General features: G+C 34.4%; 2 protein-coding genes across 5 annotated transcripts; one reads left to right on the plus strand and one right to left on the minus strand.

Annotated features, from left to right (window-relative positions):
* Positions 1-1,770: 1,770 nt before the first annotated feature.
* LOC114168764 (pentatricopeptide repeat-containing protein At3g49170, chloroplastic) lies at positions 1,771-4,730 on the plus strand. Its single transcript, XM_028053691.1, has one exon. It carries the CDS (start codon positions 1,986-1,988, stop codon positions 4,467-4,469), a length of 2,484 nt encoding a protein of 827 aa, XP_027909492.1. The 5' UTR covers positions 1,771-1,985; the 3' UTR covers positions 4,470-4,730.
* Positions 4,731-5,738: 1,008 nt separating this feature from the next.
* Positions 5,739-15,012, minus strand: LOC114169525 (ethylene receptor). 4 transcript variants are annotated; one of them, XM_028054710.1, is made up of 7 exons: positions 14,940-15,012; positions 11,665-12,611; positions 10,705-11,073; positions 10,346-10,612; positions 10,117-10,244; positions 9,756-9,959; positions 5,739-6,423 (listed from the first exon to the last, which is right to left on the minus strand). In XM_028054710.1, exons 2-7 carry the CDS (start codon positions 12,568-12,570, stop codon positions 6,069-6,071), a joined length of 2,229 nt encoding a protein of 742 aa, XP_027910511.1. In that variant the 5' UTR covers positions 12,571-12,611; positions 14,940-15,012; the 3' UTR covers positions 5,739-6,068. The 4 variants fall into 4 exon arrangements, with proteins under 4 accessions (XP_027910511.1, XP_027910509.1, XP_027910510.1 ...); XM_028054708.1 differs by lacking the exon at positions 14,940-15,012 and adding an exon at positions 14,761-14,903; XM_028054709.1 differs by lacking the exon at positions 14,940-15,012 and adding an exon at positions 14,802-14,902.
* Positions 15,013-15,638: the final 626 nt, after the last annotated feature.

Below are 15,638 nucleotides of genomic sequence, written 5' to 3' on the forward strand. Positions count from 1 at the left end.
CCTAGAATCTAGTTTCGTAGTCCTTGCTATATCTTTTCAATAATTTTCATAGTTTTCCATAATATACTACGTGGCGACTCTAAAGTCTTTATTTTTAAACTTCCTTTTTTGGTTCGTTGTCTTGTTAGGATTTAGGTTGCATACTAACCTTTCCTAACAATAAATTAAGTTAACTCTAATAGACTAAAAATGAAACACATATCTTAAAGCCACAGTCTTCCTATATCTGAGCTTTAGAAGAATAGTTTTCCTTTTTCTAGGACGAGTTGTCAGATAAACTTGTTTTTCTCCATCTCCACACTAGAATAAGAGAAAAACACTTTTTTGTTTGTACAAATGTGCTATCTATCCCAAAAGTCAACTATCCATTTGCTCACATTGATATAAGCTTCACTCACGATAACAACAATTATATCTATCCTTAAGCTATATTTTGCCTTTAGAGAATTGTCTTTCTTGACACTATGTTTGCACTAAGGGGCATGATGTTATGGCCTTCCACAAACAAAACCTTTCTTCTTTAAGGTGGAGTTAGATTCATTGGGACAAGAAAATTTAAATTTATTTTATTTTTGTGATCAAGTTTTCTCTTATACCTTTTGGAGGTTGTTTGTCTTCTACCGTATTTACTTTAGCCTTTGTTGTAGCATATTCATTTTTGTTGATATGTTGGATGATGACACGAGTGATAAGATATGGTAATAACAATCATCTGTTTGTGCTTCAATTGTTGTTAGTTATAAGTCTAAAACTGCAAATGTTTTTTCTCATAAGTTTTTGTTGGGAATAGTCCAAGTGTGAGTCAAAAAGTCCCACATTGGATAGAAAAGACAAAGTTAAACACTATATAAGAATAAAGACCCATAACAACATTGCCTTAAGGTTTTGGTGTAAAAGTGGTGTCTAAGGTCTTATATGTGTAAGACTAATGTCATATAACCATATAGAACCACAATCTCTCAATGACCATAACTATGCCATGACCATGCCCATAACCGTATATGAGAAATATATATAACCTATCAGTGGTATCAGAGCCGATGGTTCGGAGTGACTGACCGCATAACCACCACCATAAACAAAAGGGGTCACCGATGTGACTGACCGCATAACCATAACCAAAGGGGTCACTCATACACCTGAAGGGAAAATATACCATATGAAAAAGGAAAAAAAAACAACAAGGGACTCACCCTTGAGGGGAGATGTTGGGAATAGTCCAAGTGTGAGTCAAAAAGTCCCACATTGGATAGAAAAGACAAAGTTAAACACTATATAAGAATAAAGACCCATAACAACATTGCCTTAAGGTTTTGGTGTAAAAGTGGTGTCTAAGGTCTTATATGTGTAAGACTAATGTCATATAACCATATAGAACCACAATCTCTCAATGACCATAACTATGCCATGACCATGACCATAACCTATATGAAATATATATAAACCTATCAGTTTTTAAATAAATTCATTTAGTTATGATTATATACTTTACTTTAATATCAAGTAGCTTGTAATAATTAATCTCAATCTTTGAAATGTTCAGAAACAGTTTCACCAAAATGATTTGTATTACAGCAACACCGTTTGACTTCTCCGGAGTAGAATTGGTATCGATATCCATGTCGTCAGTCATAAGTCGTAAAATATGACTAAGAAGACAAACAGGATCAATTTCCTAAATCGTGAATGGTTGACTTATCCGCATTATCTTACTCAAACTACCCATGATACAACAATAACTTATCTGATGACCCCAATCAACTCAAAATCAGCAAATATGCTCGTAATAACAGAATTTAGAATAAGAAAATATAAAAAGAAAAAAAAAAAGTGATGGAATATCCATTTGATAGCTGTAATGAATAGTTGTTATCGTGATTTGTAAACACGATAGATATTAGAAAGAAGTGGTGGGAGAGAAGAATAAACAATGATTGGGTGTGGTGAGTGTGAATGTGAAGTAGAAGAGAAATAATAAAGAAACAATGATGGCGAGCTTAAGCTCCGTGCGTGTTCCGTGGGCAATTCATGGGCATAGCCCCGGAAGTTCAGAACTCCGCAAAGCCATCTCGACGCTTGACCTGACGCTACACCCGGAAGAGGTTGGTAACCGTCACAAACTTATCAACTCCTCCCTTCTCCTGAAAGCGTGTATCAGGTCTGGTAACTTGGAGCTTGGTAAACTCCTTCACCACAAGTTGATTCACTCTGGACTTCCCCTCGACTCTGTTCTTCTCAACTCACTAATTAGCCTCTACTCTAAATGCGGTGACTGGCAAACCGCGCTTTCAATATTCCAAGCCATGGACGACCATAACAGAGACTTGGTCTCCTGGAGTTCTCTCATCTCCTGTTTTTCTAATAACTCCATGCACTCCCAAGCCCTTCTTACTTTTCTTCACATGCTTCAATTCGGGATTTATCCCAACGAATATTGCTTTACGGCCTCAATTCGATCTTCTTCTAATGCTCAATATTTTTCTATTGGCTTTGTAATCTTTGGCTTTTTATTCAAGACCGGATACTTTCATTCTCATGTCTCTGTTGGTTGTGCCTTAATAGATATGTTTGCCAAAGGCAGTGCTGATATCCACTCAGCACGCATGGTGTTTGACAAAATGCGGGACAAAAACCTTGTCACTTGGACTTTGATGATTACTAGATATGCTCAACATGGTTTTCTTAGCGATGCAATTGATTTATTCTGCATTCTGTTAGTAAGTGACCATACACCTGATTCCTTTACTCTAACCAGTCTCTTATCGGCCAGCGTGGATATGGGATTCTTCTCCCTTGGGAAGCAATTGCATTCTTGGGTTATCCGCTCTGGACTGGCTTCAGATGTCTGTGTGGGTTGTACTCTTGTGGACATGTATGCAAAATGTGCAGCAGCTGGTTCAGTAGAAAATTCTAGGAAAGTATTTAATAGGATGCCACTTCATAATGTTATGTCTTGGACTGCTCTCATCTCTGGATATGTACAGGCCAGAAAAGAGCATGAAGCCATGAAACTGTTTTGTAACATGCTTCATGGTCATGTTGCACCAAATTGCTTCACCTTCTCCAGCGTCCTCAAGGCTTGCGCAAATCTTCCTGATTTTAGCTTCGGCAAACAGCTGCATGGCCAAACAATTAAACTAGGTCTTTCCGCAATTAATTGTGTGGGGAATTCTCTTGTTAACATGTACGCAAGGTCTGGAAGAACAGATTGTGCTCGAAAAGCTTTCAATGTCTTATTTGAAAAGAATTTATTTTCGTTCCGTACAGCTATTGATGCACATGCAAAAGCATTCGATTCTGAAGAGTCTTTTAACCATGATATTGAGCACACTGCTGTTGGAACTAGTTCTTTTACATATGCATGCCTCTTAAGTGCCGCAGCTTGTTTAGGTACAGTCGGTAAGGGTGAACAAATTCATGCCCTCATAGTGAAGTCAGGGTTCGGAACCGATTTATGCATTAATAATGCTTTAATCTCTATGTATTCCAAGTGCGGAAATAAAGAAGCTGCTTTGCAGGTCTTTAATGACATGGGGCATCGCAATGTAATAACTTGGACCTCTATCATAAGCGCTTTGGCAAAACATGGATTTGCTACAAAAGCCTTAGAATTGTTCTATGAAATGCTTGAAATAGGTGCAAAGCCTAATGAGGTCACTTATATTGCGGTTTTATCAGCCTGTAGTCACGTTGGTTTGATTGATGAGGCTTGGAAACACTTCAATTCTATGCATTATAATTATGGTATCAGTCCAAGGATGGAACATTATGCATGTATGGTTGATTTGCTTGGTCGATCTGGATTGCTTGTAGAAGCCATTGAATTTATTACTTCAATGCCTTTTGATGCTGATGCATTGGTATGGCGTACATTTCTTGGTTCTTGTCGGGTTCATCGTAACACCAAACTTGGAGAGCATGCTGCAAAAATGATTCTTGAGCGGGAACCTCATGATCCAGCTACCTATATATTATTGTCAAACTTGTATGCGTCAGAAGGGAGGTGGGATGATGTAGCAGCCATAAGAAAATGCATGAAACAGAAAAAATTGATAAAAGAAACAGGTTATAGCTGGATTGAAGTCGACAACCAGATACACAAATTCCACGTAGGGGATACTTCACACCCCCAGGCTAGAATGATATATGATGAACTTGATGAATTGGCTTTAAAAATAAAGAACTTGGGTTATATCCCTAATACAGATTTTGTTCTTCACGATGTGGAGGATGAACAGAAGGATCACTATCTGTTTCAACACAGTGAAAAAATTGCAGTGGCATTTGCTCTTATAAGTACCCCGAAACCCAAACCTATTAGAATATTTAAAAATCTTCGAGTTTGTGGGGACTGCCATACGGCAATGAAGTATATATCAATAGTTACTGGAAGAGAGATAGTAGTCAGAGATGCATACCGGTTTCATCATGTCAAGAATGGGAAATGCTCTTGCAATGATTATTGGTAAATGATTCCATATGCATTCGATTGTGGTCAGAATTTGAAATTTGAAGGTATACAAGGAAACTTGAACCCACAAGCCAATTGCTAGGTTTAAAGGCTTATGCTCATCCATCTTTATTTTTTTGACTTAATTAAAATTTTTATCCTTTAACTTATTTGAAAAATAAAAAAAAAACTGCAATTTTTATTTGGTTCAATTAGGTGATTTTTGGTAGAATGTTATTAACATTATGTTTATATATGTCACAGTTCATAATATTTTCAATTTTTTTCTTTATTTTTTTGGTTTTTTTAATTGTCATATGTCAAATCATTACGGTGTCATGTGGTAGTCATCAACATTGTATCAAGATGTTTTTCATCTTGATTCTCCACAATCCCAAGTCATTCTAGATGTAAAACTTGGTGACCATGTCTTCTTGACTCTTTTCCTTGTTTACACAAGCGAATCATTTTTTGTGTTCTCACAAATAATAAAGAAAGAAACACAAGAACAAGATAGTAAGAAAACACTTTTATTCACCTTAGAAGATTTTATATACAAAGAGTCGTTCAATGTAAGAAATAATATAGCACCTATACCTAAGAAAATAATATAAAATATTAAGACAATTATAATAAAACGCACTGGATGGTCTAATTAGTCTTTAACACTACTACACGATTTCTAATGGATGGTTTTCTAGTCTCATCTATCAAAGGCACTAATTGTCTAACGGACCTCGTCAACAAATTGTGTGTTACACATTATTTAGAGCCAAACACATTTTTTCTTTTTAAATTTAAGAATTTTAAAAAGGTTATAGTTTCTACCATTTTATAAAACGGCCAAGAACAAATTATGAAGATGTGAGAAACAATGGACTTGTAAAAGTCCGAGACTTCAACATGGCAATTGCCAATACCATTTCTCTTCAGTTTGAATGGCTGTGTCAATTTCAGTATTGGATATGTTTGATGAATTTATATTTTTCATATAAGGGTAGTAATCGAATATAAAGGTAGTCATCGAGATATTATGATCTTATATATAAGATTATTCTTACACATAAGTTAGGAGAAGCACTTCAAGTTGAAATTAAGTGGTTACTGATCCTACATTTTTGGAGATTATATACCTGGATGTCTTACTCGAAGATTTAACAAATAAAACAAAATGTTAACAATATACTCATGAAACACTATTTTGAACATATTCTCTTTTGTGGATTGAAAATTAAGTAATTCATGAATTACAATAAATTTCAAGTAATTCAAGAGTGCCACCGAAAAATATGTACCAAACAATTCCCATGGATTAACAAATCAAAACAACCGAGGGCAGTGAGAAAGCAATTGTATTGTCACTGCAAAAACATCGAAAGCCCGAGATTCTGTTAAAAATAAAATAAAAAGCAGAATATACACAGCATTATACGACTGTATCTTCACAAAAATGATTTAAAAAGGCAGACTCAACCATTGTTGTATTTGCCGGGATCTCAACAGCAATAAGGATGACATTTAATGTCAATTGCCCCATTGCTTCATAAGTTTGTGTTCTCCAAATTTGATTTAGCTCTGTACAACAAAATAATTCATAATATTAAGCCAATTTGGCAGGTTAAACAGTTTCAAATAGAACTCGGCGTTCCAAGAGTTCTGATAAAACACCCCTCATTTTGTCAACAGAAATAGGTTTTAATATAAGGCCATCCATTCCAACCCTCATACAGTTCTCTTTTGTTACCCTTTTGGTGTTTCCAGTAAGAGCAACTATCAGTGGTCTATCTTGATGTTTCGTAAACTTCTCATGTATACGTACTGCTAGTTCATAACCATCTAACCCTGTACAAACATCCATGAAGACCACTTCATGTTCCAGAGAAACAACACGAAGACATTCTTCACTTGAGCTTGCAGTGGTAACATCGCATCCTAAATGCATAAGAAGTCCCTTTGTCACTGTCCTGCTAACCCTGTACACAAGTTTCACCATCAGTCATAAGAATCAAACAAAACAATAAACTTCAACGGCTTGCATTGCTTCCAATTTCACACACGGCAATTCCACCAGCCACCTCTAAGCAATTTTAACTTTATTGAAAGTAGAAGGCGAATAACAAGAACAAGACTGCACATTGATAAAATCATATTACATATAGTAGAAAATGACATACATTTTTTGCTTAGAATTTAATAGTTTTAGTAAACTCAAATTTTAGAATGTACCATGATGGCAACAATTGAAATTCAAAGCATGAAATCTGTTAGAAGTCCCACATCGATTACAAATAAGACTAATTTAGAGTATATAAGTGGATGGAAACTCACCTTATAACCAGTTTTATTTGGTTAAGTTAGGCTTAAAGTTCACTTCTTAACATAATATTAAAGCTAGTTTTGGTAGAGTTGAATTAAGCTTAAAGTCCACTCCTTAACAAAACCAAAGGAGCCATAGGTAATCAGGAAACCATGCACAATGAAAGAAAACGGCAACTTAAATTGTTAGAGACACTAAACCATTCTGGTGTATTCACCTACTGTGAGTCTCTGCATTGCACATGCTCAAAGTCCAAGTGGCTTCGGCAAAAAGATGTTTTAGAATATATATATATATATATATATATATATATATATATATATATATATATATATATATATATACACACACACACACAAATCTTGAACGAAACGTTCAAATAAGAAATGTATATAAAAATATGGAAGTAGGCAATTGCTACGGATGTGTCAGATTTAGCTATTGTAAAGGACAAAATACTTTGAAGACCAGCCTAAGGTGGGTTTTAGAAATTTGACTAAGCTTCACATTTTCCCCAAGAAATCATGATTCATGATTATTTTAACTCCATGCCCTAACAAACTAAGCCCGATTAAAAAATTACTTTAAAAAGTTAACAAAAATATATTACCTGAATTGAATATATGTAATCTCCAAATTAAACTTTTCTATCCTGATATGATGCTCTAAAGTCCTGAAGACTTTTATTTTAGAGCTTGTGAATTATAAATTTTAATAACATAAACTTTCATGAAAGACCAATATATTTTAGATTAGAACCTGGCAATGCCATCATTCCTCAGCATCATGCTTTCAAAAACATAATTGGGTCCCGAGAAATTGGAGCCTGAGCTTAACGTGAAGTAATCAACTTAAGTTTACTATTCTCTGATATTCCAAAAAAAAATTTCAATCTTTTTGGAGCATCATATGTCAAGATGTATGCATACAACCTATGCTGCAATTTTAATCCAAGCTCATTAATCCTCGTTTACAAAAACAGAAATGTTGAAATAATAGATACTTCAGTCCTATTGCTTTATCAAATTCTAAAGGTCAAGATCATTACAGAAGTATTGGCTGATAGAATTGGTTATTTTCTTATAAACTAATTCATGCTACTCAGGTTTTATGAAAGGTAGAAACACATCTGATCTGACTGTATAGGTGTTGTTTCTAAAGGTAGTATTAATCTATTAAAGAGGAACTGTTTGGATGGAAATATGGCTTTCAAAGTGGAGATTAGCCAGGATTTTGACACCTGGGATTGGGAATTCCTATTTCAGGTCTTAAAGCACTTTTTTAACAATAAATTTTGCTCCTGGAACACACTTGTCTTGAACTCTACCAATCTATCAGTATCACTAAATGGTAAAGCTGTTGGGTTTTTTTCTTGTTCTAAATGGTCAGACAAGGTGATCCATTGTGTCCCATTTTATTTTGCCTTTCTGAGGAAGTTTTTAGCATACCTCTTTCTAATCTTGTTCAACAAAATTTGCATGGTATATCTTTCCCAACACATGCTTTATATGCTGATGATGTAAATACTTTCTGTAGTGAAAAGAGATCAAACATTTGCAGCTTGTGAGGAAACTGCTGGATATTAAGTTTATAACTGAAAATCGAAGTTCTATGTGATGGATTGGTCTGTCAAAGGAAAAGAAGTGCCACATATACCCTTGGATTCTCGAAGGTCACTTCATTTTACATATCTGGGTGTTCCTGTTTTTATTGATAAACCTTCTAAGCTGCATTTGCTATGTTTTTCTGATAAGGTAATAGCGAGGCTGTAGACATGGAAAGGATCTCTTTTATCTTATATGGGAGAGTGGTGCTTGTCACTTCAGTTATCAATAGCATACTTTGGCAAAGTTTTAAGGTGCACTTATAGCCTAGCTGTTTGATTAAACAATTGGAGTAGTAGACAAGGAATTTTAAATTGCCTAGCAATGTGAATAAGAAAAAAATGTCACAATAGCTTGGCAGCAGTTATGTTTGTTATAAAGGATGGGAGTTTGGGGGATGATCCTTATCCAAATCGAATCAAGCCGCAATACTTAAGGCAAGGCGGGATTTACTTGCATCTGACCCTGAATGGACCTGGATTTTTGAAAGTAGGGTTCGGCAAGGCAACTACTTTTCTAGCTCTTAGATACAGTCATAATTATGGTCTAGAATTAAAAGTCATATAGGTTTGGATCTGGACAACTTTACCAGGAAAATTGGTAATGGGAGAAAAATAAATTTTTGGTTTGACAAGTGGTTACCAATTTCAATTGCGGAGCTGCTGCAGAGTCTGCTGAGAACATTTTCATTAATTGCTCGTTTGCGGTTGGAATATGAGCATGGCTCAGCAATTGTACTAATTGCTCAATAAATACTGATTTTCTGGTTCGGCATTGGATGTGCTTAAAGGGAATTGAAGTGTGCAAACAAAAGTTGTCATTCAAATAGGGATTTTATTATCTTCAAGGCTATTCGTACCAAGAGAAACTTGATCTGTTGTAAGAATGGCAATATTGGATACGATAGACTAATGAATATTATATATACAGATGTGATGTGAATAGAGCAGGTTCTTGCTGCCCGGGAAGTACGAACTCTTCTGTAGAATAACTGCTGTTATGCATATAGGGAGTGTAATCCGTATATTGATAAGCTTGTTGATTATGGTACTGCACCTTAGGCACTCATGGTGGGATAATGTTCCTGAATTTCTTAATCCAAAGTTTTCTAGACATAAATTTGCTCTACCTTGTTTTGTTTCATAGTGGGTTTTGACCTTGCCCTCACTTTCTTTGTTTAGTTTCTCTTTTATGATATTCAGGGGTGGCTGCAAATGATTGATGTTTCTGACGGCAATAAGTTGGGATGGTAAACAACATAGTGCTGTAATAGCACCAACCTTTTTATTTAAAAATAAAAAAAAAAAAAAAAACCTCAGTAGTAAGTAAATGAGATAGAAACAAATTTCAGAACTAAAGGTACGAGAATAAAGTTGTGACTGACCCATTGTCATCCATGAGAAGAACCTTGAGCCCAGCAAAGTTTGTACGTCCATGAACATGATTTCCCGGAACTTTAGGTACAAAAGGTAGCTTAAGTTCATTTGATCGGTCTGGTATTCCAAGTCTTACAATAAACGTGGCTGTACATCCTTTACCAATACCTTCGCTATCAATCCAAATATGCCCTTCCATAAGATTTACAAACCTGTTCATAATCAAGTTACAGAATATAATCAACCGAAAAAACTCAGTAATTCTAAAATGAACCTAATTCCAATTTGACAATATTCTAAGGAATAGTAAATAAAACAAGTGCTTCTCACATCCTAGTTTAAGGAGGTAAACAGACAAGAACATAGTACCTCCTACAAATTGCCAGACCAAGTCCACTTCCAGCAGGATTTCTTGTTGCTAATGATTGGTTTTGTGCAAACTTGGTGAATAACTTTGGGATGTCCTGTGGATTGATTCCTGATCCTGAATCTTTTACCTATAATTTATGTAACAATTATACTCCATATTTTGAGTCGGATAACAGAGGACACAATACCCCAAGGTAGAATATTATTAACTAAGCTTGAAGAAACAAACCTGTACTCGCAAATAAAAGTGGCTATCACTTGGCACTGGAAGAAAGTCAGGAATTCTAGGGTCCCTAAACGATTCAGGCTTTGCAATGAAAGCGGTGATGGAAATGCAGCCCTCTTTTGAGAACTTAACAGCATTACCAACAACATTCAGAATAGTTTGCATGAGACGTTTTTCATCCCCAATGGCATACATTGGCAAATCTGAAGCTAAATGTGAAGTGAGTGATAACTTTTTAACAGATGCAACAGGCTTAATCAAGTTAAGGACCTGCAAGCAGAATAACAGCTCCGACACCATCAGCTTTTAACATGAAGTCAGCAAATTAAATGGAATTTCAGAATTTAACATGAAGAATTCACCTCTCTGAACAAAGAATGAAGGTTAAATGTTGCTTCTTCAAGTTGAAGACTGCCATCTTCAAGACGTGAAAGATCCAAAACATCATTGATGAGGGTAGCCAACAAATTACTGCTTTTCAATATTGTCTCCACCATCAGACGTTGCTCAGCTGTCAAATCTGTTTCCTGTAGTAATGAAGAGAGTGCAATAACTGCATGCATGGGAGTTCTCATCTCGTGGTTCATAACAGCTAAAAAGTCATTCCGAGCACGAATTGCAGTTTCTGCTTCTCTTCTTGCCAGATCTAGTGCAACATTCTGCTCCATGAGTTGATCCCTTGCCCTCATTGACTCTTCCAGGATTGCAGCATGTGAAAGAGCGACAGCTACCTAATGTAGTAGACAATTATCATAGGCAATTGAAGGTATAATCAAACGAAAGACTAATGCAGAAAAAGAAACCGACGGTTCCCACATCATATATTTTTAATGCAAATGTTTCATGAAACCATAGTACATCACTTAATCTTCGGATTGTTTCTTTACCATAACTAGTTATTGTGCAAAGCAGGCACACATTCATGTAAATTTAGGAAAAATAAATCACAACTATTTGCTGTTTACTGTGAACCGAAAGAGTAAAAGTCAGTTTTAATAAATTTATCTAAAATTACTTTATGTTTGAAAGAAAGAAAGAGTTTTATCATTTATAAAAATACCGGAACATAACAAATTGGACTAAAGAAAATTTATACATGAAACAGTCTATCAAATAACTTAAGCTCATCTATTAGAAATAATAACATACAAATATAAAAAAATCACTTTATCACAATTCCAAAATTTAGTAACTTAGCTACAAAGTAATGAATGAAAAATATATCAGTGTAAAATAATCGGTTGAAATTAAAATGTAAAGGCATGTAAGATGGAAATAAACCGTGTTAGAAACGTAATTGAATAAAAGGGGAAATAGCTAACCTGGTCAGCAACTACCTCAACCAATTCTAACTCATGCACATGCCATTGTCTAGCACTATCTGATGGAAGCATCAAAACCATCAAAGCATAATTTCTAGATGAAACCTCAGGCCAATCATATATTTGGAAATTAGAAAGATGTAGGAGAGGAACTCGAACAGCTACAACTGCCCCAGGCATGTATTTTCCAGCATAAGGTCGTAATCTAGCAACTGGACAATTATGCGAAATTTTTACTGCCCTGTTGCTACTAAACACTTGATTGATCACAGGAAGATGAATGGGTACTGTGTATCCAACTGGGTTCTGCTGTCGCAATGTGTAAGAGAGCTGAAGCTCCAACCCAGTTCGTGTTGGCATCCATAAGGCACATTCTTCAAGTGCCAAAGTTCTACCCAGCTCAACAAGAGTCGTTTTCAGTATTGTGTGTCGATCAAGAGTGCTTCTAATCTCATGAGTCAGCATCCTAACATGTCGACCAGTTTCTTCTTGTGTGCGAATCAGGCCCATTTCTCTATCAAGCTCTGCAGCCTTGTTCTTCAAAAATAACTCCCTCGTTTTAACACTTAATAAATCAGGAATAATATGTACAAGCATGAGGGCAGTTGCACATGATACCACAGCAGTTAAAACCTTAGCAGTGGTCATTACAATGGCCACAGTTCTTGAATGAATTCTAAAGGTCCATAAATTAATTAGATGTGTTGCTCCACATAGAACTATGAAAGCACCAAACTGAACAAGGACCCATCTATATGGAAATACTGCTGATTTCTTAACAAAGTAGATAAGCTCCAAAGGGATTGAGAAATAAGCAAGGGCAATGAAGAAATCAGACATATATTGGTATTTCACCAATAAGTCATCAACTGGCATCTGTGGGTCAATACAATTGCAGGATTCCATAGTGAATGAACCACCTCAGCCAATTCTTCCCTTTCACATAACTACATTTGAAAGATGGAAAAAGTTAAGCATAAGATAGAATGGAACAGATCAAAACAACAATAACACTTGAGTGAAGAAAAACAAAAAAAACTACCATCAACTGAAAATTAATATCAGGATATTCAGTGCTGAAAATGAGTGTGAAGTAAGACTTAACCAAACTTGACTTAGTTCCATACGAATGGAATCAGCTTGAAGTTTAACTCAAGTTCAATATGAACCTTTAGATTCAACTTGAAATCAACTCAAGTCAATCTAAACTTATAATAATTTGACATATTTTTTATTTAATTATACAAAATAAAATTAATATGAAACTAATTAAAAAATTGTTATATAAATTTGATAGTATAAAATATATTATTTAATACACACACATACACACACTTATATACACACACATATATAAGACAAGTTGGTTCATAAACATTCCAGTCAAACGTACAAAACTCAAGTTCAGCTTGTTTATTTGAAGAACTCAATGTTTAACTCACGCTGAACTCATTGGACTCATGGATTAAATTGAATGAGTCAACTGTAGAATTCAGTTTCGAACTATGTTCAAGTAGGTTCTGCTCACTATTTCTGCCACTCAATTCCCCTTGGTGCATGTTTTTAACCACAGATAAAATGGGAAAATCAGCAAAAAGCAACGTTAGTTGGAGATGTAATAACAAACCAGTCATGTCTTAACCTAATAACTTAAGCTGCTGGGACAGTTGGTTGCTGACAATGTAATTGAACCATCATGACCAAGTGATCGAAAATTTGATCTTTGCCACCCTTATTATTCTAATGAAAATTTAAATTTCAGCATTAGATGGGCCTGCGCATTATCCAGTTTAATCCCGAAAGGGCCCTTGCATGAGGGAGAATTTCATAGATGCAGTGTAACATATAGCTTAAGCTTTTGAGATAGTTGATTCATGACAGAATACTATCTATAAAATGTTTCAACTCCTTTTAATACAGAAAGCACTATTTTATGAGAGAAAACAAAGTACAACAAGCGGAGAATAAAATATCCTCCGAAACATTAAAAACTAAACAATGTACAGCCACAGATTTAGAGACAGAATTAGTGCCAACAAGGATACGAAATCTGCCCCAATCGAGGAGAAATGCCAGGAAGCAATAAATAGGCTATCATCTATAATCTGATCATAATTCAGATTTTATTAAAATCTGATTCTGAAAATATGTCTTACAATATTAAATCAATCAAAAAATTAGGAAATAATTGATGAAAAATTAAGGACAAACTTGCAACAAAGTCCAGATTTTCTACTCTGATATTTGGTGTTGTAACGTTAAAAATATACTTTGTTGATACTTTAAAACTTTTTAATATATTTTAAAACTTCAGCAAAATCGGTGACCATAGGTTACCATCGGTGTATTTTGAATCATCGGTGCATTTTGAAGGCAGACACCAACATAGAAAAATTCAATAAAAAATCCAAATTCACTTGTTGTTCACAGATTCTAGAAGGACAATAAAAGAAGAAAATCTTTTTTAATAGTCAAATATGTATTGCAGAACTGATCAAATGCAAAAAGCGGGACCCTTTTATTTCACAAAGCTCAGAGCTAGTCTGTTTACAAGAACATGGAGCATAAATGCAGCAATGAACCAGGTATTTGTATATACAAAAAGTATTGCAAACATGCCAAGTGGATGAAAAACAGAAGAGAGAAGTGTAATCCTATGCATAGCTACTATGAGTAATATAAACTCCATTGAAACAAATCATGACTAGAGCACTAGAAAGAAAGGCGAAGCTATCCTATTCCGCAATGGATGTAAAGGCAGAGATAGAGCGTTCGAAATATGGTGTTCCTGTGCAACCAATTACAGCAGAGAAGTGCCATAAAAACATGCCCTCCTTATTCCAACTGAAACCTTACAAAAAAATATGAAGGGAGAGTGCTCCAGGGAGGAAAGACATACTAGGGTCAATTAAAAGCAAGAAAAAGGTTGGTTATTCCAGAACATAAGAACCCCAGGCCCAATTAAGCATTATTTAGATTCAATTGAAGAAAATTAGAGGTAATTTGCAAAAACTAAGACATGTGCATGAATGGATTGAAGGGAAATCGGGAGGAAGAGAGCATACAAAAAAGTGTAGTGGGGTGGTGTGAACTTACATGAATTCAAGAGCAGCAACAGAGATGAAAATGAAACTTACATGAAATGGAATGAAACAGATGAAGCAGAAGAGAGGAATTGAATTAAATGTAAAATTATTATTTATTTTAATTTTAATATTCGTTATTCCTTTGGCGGTCAAGTTCAATGAATTGCATTCTGTAGAATAGCTGCTTACCAAATATGATGGAGACATCTCCCTGCAAGTCTCGGACAGTCAAGCCTCTGCACCATTTTTACCTTTCATTTACACACAATTATTACATATCTGTAATCTATAATATGTAATAAAATTTATATCTTATCTTATTCTTCACAATTATTTTCTTATAAAATTACTTTTAAGTATAATTATATAAAACATAACTGTTAATTTTCGTGTTATTGTTCTATTCATTTTTGTTTCTTAAAATTTTATATCTTATATCGGTATAATTTTCCGCGACAACTTCTAAAAACTTTTATTTTTCAGTATTTTATTCATTACACAATGAATAGTAATCAAAATAATTATTTTTAAATATAGTATTTAATAATGACTTTATTTTTTTAAAACATCAATATTTTCTATCATAATAATAATAATAGTTTCTATTTTTATTGTTTTTTTAATTTGGTTTTTTATTTTTTTCTGTTAAATTAAGTATTTTTTGTTAAAATGATTTAATTATATTTTTTCGTTACATTTAAACGACTGACGTTACCGTCTTTTTATACTTTTATATTTAATGTTATGTTAGTATTTTTGTTAATTCGCATTATTATTTTTAAATGATTCCATTAACAAAAAATAAATATAAAGACTTAATTAATATATAATAATAATACTTCATATTTATATTGTCATATGATATTAATAATGTCATATGAATTAACA

The sequence above is a fragment of the Vigna unguiculata genome, chromosome 11 (assembly GCF_004118075.2).
Source record: "Vigna unguiculata cultivar IT97K-499-35 chromosome 11, ASM411807v1, whole genome shotgun sequence".
NCBI classification, from domain to species: Eukaryota; Viridiplantae; Streptophyta; class Magnoliopsida; order Fabales; family Fabaceae; genus Vigna; species Vigna unguiculata.

What these genes read in the sequence shown, in the direction of transcription:
- LOC114168764 (XM_028053691.1), top strand. Translation starts at nt 1,986, where the DNA reads ATGATGGCGAGCTTAAGCTCCGTGCGTGTTCCGTGGGCAATTCATGGG.
- LOC114169525 (XM_028054710.1), bottom strand. Translation starts at nt 12,570, where the DNA reads ATGGAATCCTGCAATTGTATTGACCCACAGATGCCAGTTGATGACTTA. An exon ending in GGTCTGGCAATTTGTAGGAG is followed by an intron (nt 9,960 to 10,116) that starts GTACTATGTTCT and finishes GATTATGAACAG; the next exon opens with GTTTGTAAATCTTATGGAAG. An exon ending in CTTCTCATGGATGACAATGG is followed by an intron (nt 6,424 to 9,755) that starts GTCAGTCACAAC and finishes ACTTGTGTACAG; the next exon opens with GGTTAGCAGGACAGTGACAA.